The following is a 16,152-nucleotide window of genomic DNA, read 5'->3' on the forward strand; positions in this document are numbered from 1 at the left end:
TCACAAGTAGTTTTCCCTGCACTAGCTCATAAATCTGAAGACCACATAGAATGTGTATCACGGCAAGGGAAGGCACAGGAAACACAAACAAAAAAATTGTGTGATGCAGCACTCTCATGGCTACCTAAAAGGAGAAGCAATCTGATATACGCAATTTGCAGGCACTCAAATATGGCCTATGACAAAGAAGAAATTAATAAAAAGGTATTTTAGCAGCAATTTAAGGAACCAATTAGAAAATTTAACTGGTCTTTCTATTATTGACCAGGACAATTCCATGTATCTAATGATTCTGCACAAGGTATTCAATTCCATTAGAATATATTTCACACTAGATGTCAGTATACAGTATGGCTTGCTAGACCTCACAGCTACAAATGAACATAAATATGAAACAAACCGCTTTACAATCACCTTAGCCGCATAAACTTCTGGGCAGATTAAAAGCGCATGCCGGACAGAGCCTCAAATTTAGGACCTTTGCTTTTCACGGGCAAGTACTCTACCAACTGAGCTGCCCAAGTACGACTCACAACCTGTCCCTGCAGCCGGACCAAGTCTCAGTCTAGCACACAGTTTTAATCTGTCAGGAAGTTTCATATCAGTGCACACTACCCTGCAGAGTGAAAATTCCATTCTGGACCTTATCCACTCTTCTGCAGAGTGCTTTACATGTTCTTAGAACACTATCAGATAGCATGTGATTCAATAGATGATACAAGAACTAAATAACAACTTGAAAGTTACATGTACAAACATATGTAGAATGTGAAACATATTTGGTGATTCTTTTAATGATACCTTACAATAACCAAGATGCCACGATATGATTTCTTCAATTACACCACCTCTGTACCATATTAATAGCATGCCAAACAAAGTACATAAATATCTCAGTGTGTAAAAGCAAATCCGAAACAGCCAACTGCTTCTAGTAATGACGCAGATGAGAGTGTCACGCAACATTACAATTTATTTGTTCAACACAGCAAAAGTGGTCAATTGCAATGCCTAGTTGTTAAACTGCAAGAAGTACCTATATCCATCATTTGTCTGTACTACTGAGATAGCACAAAGAATTGGAGTGTTTACACTGCACTCATAAAATGTAGTGAATTGTATTGTTTCTGTAACAATAATGATAAATGTGAGAATATGATCAAACTTACACAAGGATAACACACACAACAAGGCATAAATTCCACATGATAATGCAGTGCAATTTGCAAATTTCTTTCTTTCCACTGGAGGTTTGGTTTGCTTCCAGTATTTGTCACTGTATCATTGCGTATCCATTGTCTGTACATTAATCAGCTGGACTTCAACTATCTAACTCAGCTCTCTACACAGAGCTAGCCCAGAAATATTTGCTGCAACCCGTAAGTAACTGGGAAAAGGCTAGTCTTTCTTTGTTAGTAGTTCAGTTGCAGGGAAAGGCTCGATAATTGTCTGCTAATTCTAACTGGATACATAAAAATGGCCCTGTACATCTGACATAATTAAAACAGTTGCCCTAAAAAATAGTGATCAAGTAATTCATTATCTGCAAAGTTAAACATGGACCACAATTAACAACATTTATTACATTACATGCAAAAGAAATAGTTTGACAATCATTGACAATGATAAGCTAATGCCTTGGCAAGGCCTCTGGAATGTGATTCAATGAACACATACCTGGATAAACAATTATATTTGGATTAGTCACAACATGATTGCAGAAGGGTTAGTGTTTAAAGACAGAAAGGGCTACAGATTGATATGCATTTGCACTTACAGCCTGAGTTGAGAGCTCATTGAACATTTAACTACAAACACTTCTTCAGAAGGGAGATCCAAGTAACGGAATCTCACAAAAAAAGACTCTGCTTTTGTTACACGTCACCTCAATGTTGCAGCTAGACCTCATTTTATTAATGTTAAGGTGGTGGCTGAAACGCCTGTAAAATCAATCTTTGGCTCTGTACCAACAATCTGCATCTGTGTCTAAATTCAAATAGGCTGGGTAGAATAAGTATGTAAGTGAAGTCTGTCAGAAGGTGCCCCATTCATCAAGATGCTGAAATCAGAAGATGGCCCAAGAAGGTGCCTGGATGAAGAGTGATTTGCTTTCATTTGCTTCCTACAAGGAAAAATCGAGTGTCTGCATTTTTCTGGCATCACAATATTTTAATTGTCTGAGTGATAATTATTCAAAGTGGTGACCAGTACGAAGCTTTAAAAAATTTTTTAAAAAATAAAAATTCTTCGCTTCCTCTCATTTCAGGTGGTTAACCAGTAATAAAATTTGTAATACCTGATGCTGCAAAACTGCGTCCTGTTCTCTCCCTCTCTCGATATATGTTTGTGTGTCAGCCAATGAGAGTGGACCTCTTTAAGTACAGCCATGTGTCTCACTCCAACTTCTAAACTATTTAGGTTAGCCAATAGTAGCGGTTTCCAATTATCATCTTATCTTGCCTTGCCTTGTAGGGCCGAGCTTGGTGGCAGTGTGTCACAGTCTCTAAAGGTGTCCTAAAGTCTGCTTTTCCCCATTCCACTCTCAGATGTATCTTTAGTGGTCTTTGTATGAATTCTTTCTACCATTCCATCCACAATAGCACGCTTCTGGAATTCTACCAAAAACAGCATGCACCTACTACCACATAAAGCTCATTAAAAATAGAATTCATCTTCCTGACACGTCCTGAAGATGCAAACTGTATTGTGACTGTAGTGTGCCCGTTGCCCAAGGTGGCTTGCCTCAAACCATGGCCCATCCTAAACAACTGCCGTTCGCACTTGTGAGCATCTGCTACCTTCTCCAAATAATGCCATGGCAGCTCTCCCATCATGGATTCTGACCCACAGCACATCGTCTTGTTTACAGTTAAGGTCATCTTGTTTTCACAGAGGCTTCTTATTTAAAAATACATGCAATTCAAATTGGGAATTGTTTTCTATCTTAGTTAAGCACTGGCATTGGTTGTTGCTGTGGTCTTCAAGTCCAGAGACTGGTTGATGCAGATCTCCATGCTACTCTATCCTGTCCAAGATTCTTCGTCTTCAAGTACCTACTGCAACCTACATCCTTCTGAATCTGCTTTGTGTATTCATCTCTTGGTCTTCCTCTATGAATTTTACACTCCACACTGCCCTCCACTATTAAACTGGTGATCCCTTGATGCCTCAGAACATGTCCTATCAACTGACCCCTTCTTCTAGTCTAGTTGTGCCATAAATTGCTCTTCTCCCCAATTCTATTCAGTACCTCCTCATTAGTTTCGTGATCTACCCACCTAATCTTCAGCAACATTAGAGAAACCATTTGGTGGGAAAAAAAAATTGCTTTACTTATAGTTTTATATGTCAGATTCAGGATGATGTGCCTATCAGTTGTTAATGGTAATAGTTATTGTGATATTTACTTGGAAATAAGACAAGGCACAAAATTTGGAAAAGCATGCAACAAAAAAGAGAGATTGCTATGATTTTGCATTTCATGCAAATTACATAGTATGTTATTGCGTATGAAATTTAGCTAACACACTGAATTTTTCTTTAGACTTGGGTGGAGGTCTCTATCTGCCACCAATCTCTAGAAAACTGATCTAATGTAGCACACTCATTTGTTATCGTTCTGCGCCAGCGATGAAGCCAAGAGTGAAATGTCCACAACATTCTTCATATTTGATAAATGGTTTCAGGTATCGAAATGAGATTTTGGCAAATGATAGCATGCATAGAGGAGAGTATTTTACCATATCATTATTATGTAAAACTTTGTTATCTACCATGTTGTTTCAATAACTACAGACTTTTTCGATGAAAGAATGTGATTTTTAAGGGCCATTGGTAACTGATGAAATGAAAAATGCTGTGGGTTTTGGAACAACGTATGTCAAAACATTACATGCTTCTTTGTACCGAGGATATGATTTTTCATAAGTTACTGACCTTACTTTTCCTCAGTTCCTCACATAATAAACTTAATAAACCACTGTTTCTGAATTCTCACACAATTTTGTCTGCACAACTTGTTAGTGAGGTGAGACTGTGTGAAACTCTGCTGTGTTTTGGGAAGAAGCAAATATTTTATCATAGCAACCGGAGTGCTATGTTGGCTCTACTCAAAAGTTCACCACTCATGGCACTTCTCTGAAAGTTACAAATGGTTAACAAGCCAGACAAAAATAAACTGCTGCATCTTCGGTGAAATTCTTTTTAGATACTAAAGAAAGCAGAGGTGACAGTGATCTTTTTGAATGGTTACCGTGTAAGTGTGGACATGGAGGGGCACCGCTTAATATTTACAAAAAATGTGAGCATAGGCTTCAGCTTAGAACGACACTTCCCCTCCAGCACTCAGCATTTCCCCTACAACACTTGCCTGTAACTCCCACTACAACCGCTCTCCCCATGCGTGCCCAGTTGGCTGCGCATCTACCGGCAAGTACATTCTATGTGGAATATAGCAATGTGTTTGTCATTCTGATATTAAACAATGTCTAATTCTTTCCACGCTCCAATCCTCTTTTTGTTGCTCCCAATTTGCATTTACTATATTTTATTTCCTTCCTTATTTCTCTACCTAATTTCCCTCCCCCCTCCCTCCCCACCCCACCTCAAAATCTCTCCACAGAATGTTTTCCTTTTTCTCACAAATTTTCCATTTTTGTTTTTTGTCCCCCTACCACTATTGGTTTTTTCTCTGCTGTTTGGCAACTTTGACTCATCTACACTTCTGCAGACTCATTAATTAAGACTGTCATCTCTGTTGCTTCTAACTTTCCAGGTTTGCAAATTTGGTCTGTGAAATATATTTCACTCAGTTTCTGGATGAAATAAATGCAGATACCACAGTTCGTGAATAACACAGCTTTTGTATATTTCTATGGTTATGTTGTTATCTAGCAAACAGTTATTTTCTGCATATGTTGTGTATATTTCAGTTATACTTTAAATTTTAGTTTTTTTAACTTGTCCTCAAACTAGAAAGTTGAAAACAATGAGGTAAAAAACATTAAAAACTGTGTGCAACAGTATCTGGTCCCACTGATTTGGCATACAATAGGGAAAATCTCTGTTATCTCATTTGCTAATCATACAAAATATTCTCCCCCCCTCCCCTACAATTTTTTTTTTCTTACAGCTCCCTCCAGGTCATATTCATACTTCTGAGTATCAAGATAACTATAAATACATGGAGGAAAATAGTACTTTCACAATCTGATTAACCTTCTGCAAATAATGTACATGAAGCAGTGCAAGTATGTTATATATCAAGGGGAGTGAAAGGTTAGTTTCTATCGTCCTTTTCCTATTAATAAAATTATCAATATCTAACTGCATTTGCAATATCAAGGAAATAAACAAATTGTGTTACCTCAAGCTGAGTCAAATACTGAAGAAAGAGTAGCAGTGGTGCCAGGTCTGGATCATCAAAAGTTTTTATAGAAGTTGTAGTTTGGCACAGGAAACACGACTCGACACAGCCTAACCCAACAACACATCCTTTACCAATGCATTCTGATGGAGGCACCAACAGAGACCAGTCTGGAGTCACGGCAAGTCTGAAGGCAAATGAATAAATTCTAAAATCATAAAATCAAAATAGAACATAATGCAATAAACTGATTTAACTTAAGTGAAACATTGAAGAGACACTGAACAGGATATGTTGATCATTGAATTGTAACATAAATTATAGCATTAGGTGCGTAAATTAATACAGGCTGAAAGTATTTAAACCGACAAACTCTGTGAGGTTGTATGGGACATAAAAACAAATATTTTTCCCTAATGTCATTTTTTCCTATGAGGATTATTTAAACCGGGGGAGGCCTTATTACGCTCTTCACTTATTAGAGGTTGTATTACGGTCTTCAGTTGTTAGAGCTCGTATTACGGTCTTTAGTTGTAGGCAACTGCTGTCCTCCAGTGTAGTAGTGCATTCTCTCTGCGAGTACACTGATATGGTTGGTGCGTACTACGTAGCGCACCACAACAGACGAGCTGCACAGTGGGTTAATCAACAACAATATCCTAATTGCCGTATCATACGACCTTTGCTGCTGTGTACCAACGTCTGCAGGATACTGGGTCATTTTGCAGATTACCTGGACAGGGACGCCATCGCACGGTAAGAAAGCTGCAATTTGAGGAAGCTGTCTTGCAGCATGTGGAGCGGGATCCTTCAATCAGCACTCATGCAATTACATGTAACATGGGGACGAATCAGACAAATGTAAGAACAGTCCTTCGAGAGCAATTGTTACGTCCTTTTCACTTACAGCATGTCCACAACCTGGAACCATTTGTTTATCCACCCAGAGCACAGTTTTCGCAGTGGTACCTGGAACAGTGTGAAATGCATCCTACAATTCCATCCTTTGTGTTGTTTACCGATGAAGCAACGTTCGGGCTTGATGGAGTCTTCAACAAGCACAATTCGTATGTTGGGAGTGAGGATACCCACATGCCACAGTTACTAGCGCTCATCCAGTGCGGTTCTGCGTTAATGTGTGGGTCGGTGTTGTTGAGGGCTGTTTAATTGGGCTGTATCTGCTACCTAGGCCATTAAATGGCAGGCACTATTACAATTATCTCGTCAGAGCATTGCCATAATTGCTGGAAGACGTCCCGCTCCCTACAAGACAACGCATGTGGTTCCAACATGACTGGGTGCCGGCACGTTTCAGTCGATGTGTGCGCCAATTCCTGGACCGACGGTTCCCAGAAACATGGATTGGCAGAGGTGGTCCTGTACCAAGGCCTGCTCGACCCCCAGATATGTCCCCTCTGGACTTTTCTATGTGGGGAGAGATGCGCAATGTTGTTTACGCAACTCCTGTTGCATCAGAAGAGGATCTGGTTGCCCGGATAGTAGCAGCAGCAGGAACAATTCAGGATACTCCTGGGGTTTTTGCCTGTGACAGACAGAACATGATCTGACAGTGTAACCTTTGTTTATGTGTCAATGGAGGAATTTTTGAAAATCTGCTGTAATTGAAATTGGGTTGTGTCAGTATGTTGTCTCTTGGTCCTTGCCGCCAGAGAAATCTTCCTCTCCTGGTTTAAATACTTCTTATAGGAAAAAATGACATTAGGGAAAAATATTTGTTTTGATGTCCTCTACAACCTCCCAGAGTTTGTCGGTTTAAATACTTTTCACCCTGTATACAGTCAGTCACACAGGCATCACAACGACCTAACATTGATTTCCCAAAGGTCTGGTGTACATTTTTGTTAAGCATTAGAGTACAGTGGCTTATAAGGCAAACAGCACACCAAATCAAATAATTTTGAGTGGATACCTTGGTACATACAAACATAATGATTTATCCAACATGAAAAAAAAAATGCATCTACATTATGAAAAACTTAGCAGTCAAGTTATGGAACACATGTCCCCAGAAATGCATTGTGTCATGTATGAGACAAGGAGTTACATAATTGATGGCACTGAATGAAATTTAAAAAAGGTGGAAAGGGCACTCACCTGCAATGGGGGAACTTAAAACCAGCTTTAATACAGGTACATTCTAACAGAAAACTCAGAAATCACATAAGCACATTGCCTGACAGAAGTCCACATTAGGAAAAAAATGCGACAGTAATGCTTATGGCTCTCCCAATTCTTCAGCAACACAACATAAATATGTAAACAACAATGAGCCCATGAACATGTGCGAATATAAGCTCAACATTTGCTTTAAGTGTAGTGTGTACTCCTAGGTCACATAGTTTCTGCAGTAGGCATCTGTCGACTTGACAGAATCAACACCATACAAAACATTCCCCTCCCCAAAGACTTTCAATACCTAAGAATCCCGAAAAAAGTCCACTGGGGAGAAAAATTTTGTGGTCTCAAATTTTTGTACAGCAGTACGGAGGAGTGTCATGTCATGAACAACATACTAAAAATTCTGACAAGTGGGTGTGAGTGTGGAGTGGGGTGGGGGTCATGTTTAAAGGTCACTTTCTTAAGTTTCCCTTGAATACTTCAAAAACCACAGCTTCTAGCAAAAATGTTTCCTAGTACAAAATTAATATAAATTACATTTCCTACAGAAAGGGTCTATTGATTTTTTCTCTAGGGTTAATAGTTTGTGTTACACAGGGTAGAAACACCACAAATCATTAAAAACACTGTTTTAATGGCATAACATTGACGTGTGTTCAATGAAGTGGGTCAAGAGCAAATATTAAATGTGTGTACCGCATCTACATTCAGTAGAACTGTACTACGGGACAAACTGTGGTCTGGTGGTGCAATAGGGTGGAGAGGCGGGCTGGAGGTAAGAAGCATGAGGAAAGGTAGGTCACTGGATTGTGATTGTGCACTACCTTCCTTCATAGGTCTGCAAAATGGTGAGCGAGCACACAATTCCCCATTCTCTCTACTGCGTTACATCCCAAAGAGCAACCACAGGACTTTCACAAAGTTATACCGACCCTTCCACAGCTAGTCTTATGAATCACTGGTGACAGAGTGCAGACAGTTCCGGGGGAAGGGAGGGAGATTGTGTGTGTTTGTGTGTGTGTGTGTGTGTGGGGGGGGGGGGGGGGGTGATGGTGGTTTTTTTTCCACAAAGTGTGTTTACTCTAAATTGAATACATAAATGAGTTGCTAATACTACAAATGCAAGAAAAGTTTATGGGAAGATTCTACTTAAATCTCTGCACACTATATTACAGTGCTGCAGGGGGAAATTGATTCTTAGTCATCCTGTACGACAGCTGTAGTGTTCTTCCGGGAAAGACTCTTCCACCAAAAGTGCTGCTCACTTTTCAATTCACAGACAGACTGCATCTCTCCAACATCTCCTGTCCAGTACTCTTACATAAGTAGACAAAAAAACTTCACTGAGCCCGTGTTATAGAGTGAAGTTAGTTACAGTTTATTAAATGAGTACCTATTTGCAGTTGCTCGGTGAGCTTTTATATAAAATATGTTTGTATGAGCAATGGCTGAGAAGTGCTAAATTTATAAATATAATGTTGTCAGTGACCTACTCAGTGTTGGTGGGAAAGGGATCGAATTGTTAAATGTGGCATCTTGCTGATTTCTGTCGTTGACAGCATATTGTAAAGCCCTGTAACCATGTTGTATTGACTTGGTGCTGAATTGATGAATGATCAGAATGCATTTCTCTTCAATTAACTATGTTACTGGCAGAATGCATAAATCTCTTCCATTCATTAGGGGAATTGCTGGCACTTCTAGAGTGGACTGCACTGAGTGGAGCCGGATCTCTTGTAATGCACTGCTCGACTTGTGTTGAAATATCTTAAGTTCCTTGACACTGTCAGAGAAAGAGCCAATTTCAGCCACCGGGCCTCTTCAGATATTGGAGAGCTGAGGTGGGGGTGATGCACTTGATATCCTCAAGCTGAGAAAAGCATTCCAGTCAAATACATATTGGCAGCTTGTTACACTTGGGGTGGGTTCCTCAGCGTGGTACATAGCTGACACCACCAGTTGCTGAGCTTTTTTACAAAATAGCTCATTTAACAATCTCAAATAAATACTCACTCAATAAATGGAAAATAATTTCACTATATAAATGTGAGCACAGTGGAAAATCCAAGATGGCCCCAGTCTCCTTCTTACACCCACCCAGTTGCCTCTCCCATCATGCAATGCTGCTCGCAGTCTGGCTCCAGCTGCCAGACACTGTGATCGTGCACTCGAGTTTGTTTGTGTGTGTGTGTGTGTGTGTGTGTGTGTGTGTGTGAGTGAGAGAGAGAGAGAGAGAGAGAGAGAGAGAGAGAGAGAGAGAGAGAGAGAGACCAGCTCACTTTCCGACAGTCTTTTCGTTGTGCCTATCTACGATTCAGCATCTGACAAGAGAGAAGTGGACAGGAAATGCTGGTAGGTATAGTCTGCCTGTAAACTGAAAAGTGAGCAGCATTCATGTTGGGGAAGTTGCCTTTCCCGGAAGAATGCTACAGCTGCCATACAGGATGAGTGAGAATCAGTTTCTCTCTGGCATTGTAGAACAGTGTGCAGAGATTTACACTGAGTCTGTCCACGTTATTAGTAATTCGTATCTGTATTCCATGTAGTGTTAATGCATCTTATGGAAAATGAACACTGGCACCAGGCACGTCTGCACAATGTGTCGCCAATGATTCACAAGGCAAGCTGCAGAAGGGTCAGTAAAACTTTGTGGAACACCCTGTAGTTGCTTTTTGTGATAAAGTGCAGTAGAGGGAGAGTGGGGAATTGCCTGCTCACTCAACATTTTGTCCTATGTGAGGGTGAGGGTGAAGCACATGACCACACTCTGTCAACTTACATTTTCTAACCTCCACTTTCTTCTTTACATGCTATTGCACCCCCAGTACACAATTTACTGCACTTGGACACTGCATGAACGTTTAAGATTTGTTCTTAACCCACATTATTTAACAATAAACATTAATTTGATACCGTTAAAAGCCCATTTTTAATAATCTGCAATTTTTCCATCCCCTACACAATGCAAAACCTGTTAGTCCAACAGAAATAATGAAAAGGAACTTTTTTGTAAGAAATTAAACTACATTAAATTTTGCCAATTTTGCACTGGGAAATATTTTCACTAGAATGTGAGTTTTTCCAGATAGTCATGAAAAACATAAATGATCTTTAAAATGCCCCCCCCCCCCTTCCCCCAATCACCCACAATTTTGTGTGTGTTGCTCATTACACTCCCCATACTGCTGAACAAAAATTTGCAACTACATGATTTTTTTCCCTTAATTTTCCTTTACTGACTGGGCTACTTAGGGATGGTCAATTTTTATTGATGACACTTGTCAGGAGCAGTCACCCCTGACAGCAGCTTTGGCAAGGCAAAACACCGCTGGCCGTGACCACTGATGGGGACGACAGAAAAGCAGTGCACCTTTGAACAGGTAAAGGGCAGGCTACACAAAGCACTTCTTTTGTCACACCACATACATGTGGCTCCCCTTGCTGTGACTGTGACTGCTTGTTAACTGGCAGTTGGTATGGTGCTCCAGAAAAAAGTTAATGGTGCATGGCAACACCTGGATTTTTTCCTCATAATCTGACTGGCACTCAGACAAAGGAGTGTCTACGGTTGAGAGATGCATGTGATACACGAGGCTATCCAGCACTTCCACCCATACACGGAACATGGTCTTTGCAATATACACTGACCATAAACTCATCAACTTTCTCTTCAAAACAACAAAGGGAACTTTTTCGTCGCGGCAATTTCAACAATTAGAACTTACCAGTCCGTTTACTACAGATTTGACACACACAAAAGGGGCAGATAACACAGCTGCCAACTATTTTATGAGGCTAAATGCAATTTTGCGTACTATAGTAGAGATGGCAAAAGAAGAGCCCTGACGGCTTGCAGCACTGTTATAGCTTTCAACAGCTAAACACTAATGGCTGCAAGTGAAAACAGTAGCCATCTACTGAGCTGTGACAACGAGGCATTGCCACACCAATGTTTCCACAACTAAAATAAAATAAAAATTTAAAAAAATTGCCTTGCGTTAGTGGTTGAGCTAGGCCCGCAATACTGCCACACCCAGCCCACTGCATCTGTCAGGGGTCAACTTATGCTGATGCAACCATAATGATTTTGATAAATTCATTGCAGCATAAGCAGCTGACACACAGCTACAAAACTCATGGCAAGTGGATACAAGGGAATGCAGCTTTAAAAAGTGCCTCTAGCAGGACAAAAAAAGAATTGCTGTGCCGCAACGTCCCTAAGCATCATCCAAGGCCGTTCACACCCACTGTTTTCACAAGCAAGTATTTGACTCTGTGCACAATGTTGCACAACCTGGAGCTAACAGCACAATTAAGCTTATCGATGAAGAAGAAGAAGAAGAAGAAGAAGAAGAAGCAGCAGGAGGAGGAGGAGGAGGAGGAGGAGGTCACTCGTGGACTAAATCACGTTTAGCATGCAAGGCAGCGAAAGTCTGGTCACCATGTTCATAAACCAATAGGCCATTTTTAAGAAACTATATCATTTTCATACATCCACACTGACCTGTTGGGCCCATTGCCTCTGCCTGAAGGTTTCAGATATATCTTCATAGCAACTGACCGGGACACCTATTGGGCCGAAACTGCACCAATTATGGATATATCTGGAGAAACAACAGGCAGAATATTTCTCTCGCCACACGGATCATCCCTTCTGGTACCTGGTTCATGTCCCAACAGACCAAGAGTCTGCACTGTTTTTCGAACCAGCTAAATCATGTGGATTCGAACACCATCATACCACTAGCTACCACTCAGCCAGAAATTGACTGAAGAGCACTGGCAAAGGATGTGCAAAGACTGCTTCTGTGCCAAAACACAACCCGGACAGCAGCACTATCACTATTGCCACTAAGCCTCTGCACAGTTGTCAAGCAAGATATTGGAGCACCAACAGCCAAGATGGTCTATGGAGGCATACTGCACCTTCCATCATAGTTTTAACAGTCCTTCTCCACATTCAAATTGTCGTTCCTACACTACAACAGGTAGTTCACCCTACACCGACATCCCGTCATGGAGAAACCAACTTTTTTCCCCCCAAAGGATCTGAGGTACTCACAGGACATTGTCCTTCTCCACTACATCCCCGTACATTGACCCTCACCAAATTTTAAAGCAAATCTTACAGAATGCTAAACCTATGACAGCATCACTATGATAGATACAGTGAACTGCCTGTTTCAGTGTTGCCTACACTATCACTAGAACATGAATCCTTAACACATCGCAAGAATACATCATGAAAACATCACCACCAGTTTATACGAGGGCTCAGCACTGAGTTTGACATGAGTTCCCCTACATTCCCAGAGCTTCGTTCTAGTGTGTGTGTGTGTGGGGGGGGGGGGGGCGAATTTGACAAGTGCTTTGACACTCTTTGGTAGAGACAGTGTATTGCTGTTCATGCCAAGCAGTGCAGTTCTGGTAATCTCCGATACCTCTGCAATTCACTCATGTTCTGTGGACAAATAAATTTGTAAATGTTTGCTGCAACGATTAACCACCCTCATGGGACTGTGCCATCGTTAATCGTCTATGCTCCTCAATACATTGCTGTTCTCAAGTTTCTCAGAGACGTTGTATTTAGCTTAGTTCTTGTAATAAACAGTTGTTACTGCAAAATGTATGTCTAATTTCAGGAGTCTCATTTCTCTAGAAGAGGATAGAACACAAGAGCACCTTATTAGATAGTACCTTATTAATTTACCAGAATATTTTCACTCAGGGATGTAAATTTCATTAAACAGGTTTTAACTTTGTCAGTAATTGGCAGCTCAGGTGTTGCTCATAGTTAAAGGCTGAGGCGGAGCCGTTCTCTATAATATATTTGTTGTTGTGGTCTTCAGTCCAAAGACGGGTTTGATGCAGCTCTCCATGCTACCCTATCCTGTACTAGCCCCATCATTTCCGAATAACTACTGCAACCTACATCCTTCTGAATCCGTTAGATTTATGCATCTCTTGGTCTCCCTCTATGATTTTTACCCCTCACACTTCCCTCCAATACTGAACTGATGATTCCTTGACATCTCAAAAAGTGTGCTATTGACCAATCTCTTGTTTTGTGTAACTGTGCCACATACTTCTTGTCTTCCCAATTCTATTGAGTACTCCTCATTAGTTACATGATCTACCCATCTAATCTTCAACATTCTTCTGGAGCACCACATTTCAAGGGCTTCTATTCTCTTCTTGTCTAAATTATTTATCGTCCATGTTTCACCTCCATACATGGCTACACTCCATACAAATGCTTTTAGAAAAGACATCCCAACACTTCAATCCATATTTGATCTTAATAAATTTCTCTTCTTCAGAAATGGTGTTCTTGGCATCTCCAGTCTACATTTTATATCCTCTCTACTCTGGCCCTCAACAGATATTTTACTGCCATAATAGCAAAACTCATCTACTACTTTAAGTCTCTTATTTCCTAATCTAATTCCCTCAGCATCATCTGATTTAATTCAACTACATTCCACTATCCTTGCTTTGCTTTTGTTGGCAATCATCTTATATCCTCTTTTCAAGACACTTTCTAATCCGTTCAACAGCTCTTCCAAGTCCTTTGCTGTCTATGACAGAATTACAATGTAATTGGCAAATTTCTTTTCCTTGAACTTTAATTCCTACTCCAAATTTTTCTTTGGTTTCCTTCACTGCTTGTTCACTGTACTTACTGAATAACATCAGGGATAGGCTACAACCCTGTCTCACTCCCTTCTCAACCACCCTTTTGTGCCCCATGACTCCTATGTTCCATAAATGAATGGAATAAACAATGGAATTTTTCAAAGAAGCTCCTTTTTCAATAAAATAATTCCTATGATTATCAATGTGAGTACATTAACAAGGATAATAATTTGTTGTTAGTAAACTTTCGAGAAAAAGCTCGCTGTGGTTGTTACTACCTGTTAATATATAACTTTCCTCTGAAAGTTCTCCATGGTGGAATTCACAGGACATGAAGGAAGGAAAACTAAGATTTAATGTCTCTCCAACAATGAGGTCAATAGAGACTGGGCCCAAGCTCATATTGAGGAAGGAAATTGGCCTTTTTAATGAACTATCATTGCATTTGCCTTAATCAATTTAAGGAAACTCCAAATGGGACGGGCAGACAAGGAACAGAATCACTGTCCTGAATCCAAGTCCAGTGTCTTACGACTGTACCACCTCACTCAGTACAGAACAATATGTGTATGATTGACTCACTGGTATCCAAGTGGTCCTCACTATGTTGCAATCCTTCACACACAGAGATTTGCTTGATGTCACGTAAATAAGAAGATGGTGAAGCATTGCAACTGCTAAATATTAATACAATATATAGCAAAGTGATTTAAAACACAGGTTGTAACTGTTCAGAGTATAAATGTTTCTCCTCTTTTGTTGTAAATCTCATTATGTCCTCTTCATTGATTGTACAAGCATTAAGAACGTGGAATCAATCAGCATACAGGCAAGCAACAGTCAACAAATGTCATGGCTATTTAGCATAATTATTATGTAACATATAACAGTATTACATATTTTTTGTCAAGTGATATTTATGTTCCATTCTTTTAAAAGACCTTTAGTGTGATAATGTAAGATGAAGGAAGAAAACGTATGTGTGGTTAATGTTTATGATATGCAATTTCAACTATTTCAGTAAATATGCTCCGCTCCCTCTCCCATATCTCTGACAACGGAATGAACTATCAGCATGTCGGCAATATCCCAACTTGTGGCATAGCAATGTTTATTCTCTGATTAAGCTGTGTTGTGTGCCTGTGTACATCATGCACAGAAATGTGTCTGTGAGATCCATTAGCACAATATGTAAGCAGCAATTGGTTTTCTGTGCACACACTGAGCAACTACATCATACACCAACATGTGATTTAACTCTTGTCTACACTCCTGGAAATTGAAATAAGAACACCGTGAATTCATTGCCCCAGGAAGGGGAAACTTTATTGACACATTCCTGGGGTCAGATACATCACATGATCACACTGACAGAACCACAGGCACATAGACACAGGCAACAGAGCATGCACAATGTCGGCACTAGTACAGTGTATATCCACCTTTCGCAGCAATGCAGGCTGCTATTCTCCCATGGAGACGATCGTAGAGATGCTGGATGTAGTCCTGTGGAACGGCTTGCCATGCCATTTCCACCTGGCGCCTCAGTTGGACCAGCGTTCGTGCTGGACGTGCAGACCGCGTGAGACGACGCTTCATCCAGTCCCAAACATGCTCAATGGGGGACAGATCCGGAGATCTTGCTGGCCAGGGTAGTTGACTTACACCTTCTAGAGAACGTTGGGTGGCACGGGATACATGCGGACGTGCATTGTCCTGTTGGAACAGCAAGTTCCCTTGCTGGTCTAGGAATGGTAGAACGATGGGTTCGATGACGGTTTGGATGTACCGTGCACTATTCAGTGTCCCCTCGGCGATCACCAGTGGTGTACGGCCACCATGATGCCGGGTGTTGGCCCTGTGTGCCTCGGTCGTATGCAGTCCTGATTGTGGCGCTCACCTGCACGGCGCCAAACACGCATACGACCATCATTGGCACCAAGGCAGAAGCGACTCTCATCGCTGAAGACGACACGTCTCCATTCGTCCCTCCATTCACGCCTGTCGCGACA

General features: G+C 40.8%; 1 protein-coding gene across 2 annotated transcripts in view; it reads right to left on the reverse strand.

Annotated features, from left to right (window-relative positions):
- The window catches only part of LOC124805012 (uncharacterized protein C05D11.1-like), a 134,558-nt gene that overhangs the window by 19,169 nt on the left and 99,237 nt on the right, over nt 1-16,152 (reverse strand). For both annotated transcript variants that reach the window (XM_047265418.1, XM_047265426.1), the window contains one exon: nt 5,366-5,552. In XM_047265418.1, coding sequence (XP_047121374.1) covers nt 5,366-5,552 — 187 coding nt within the window. The remainder of the gene's footprint in view (nt 1-5,365; nt 5,553-16,152) is intronic.

The sequence above is a fragment of the Schistocerca piceifrons genome, chromosome 1, assembly GCF_021461385.2.
Source record: "Schistocerca piceifrons isolate TAMUIC-IGC-003096 chromosome 1, iqSchPice1.1, whole genome shotgun sequence".
NCBI lineage: Eukaryota > Metazoa > Arthropoda > Insecta > Orthoptera > Acrididae > Schistocerca > Schistocerca piceifrons.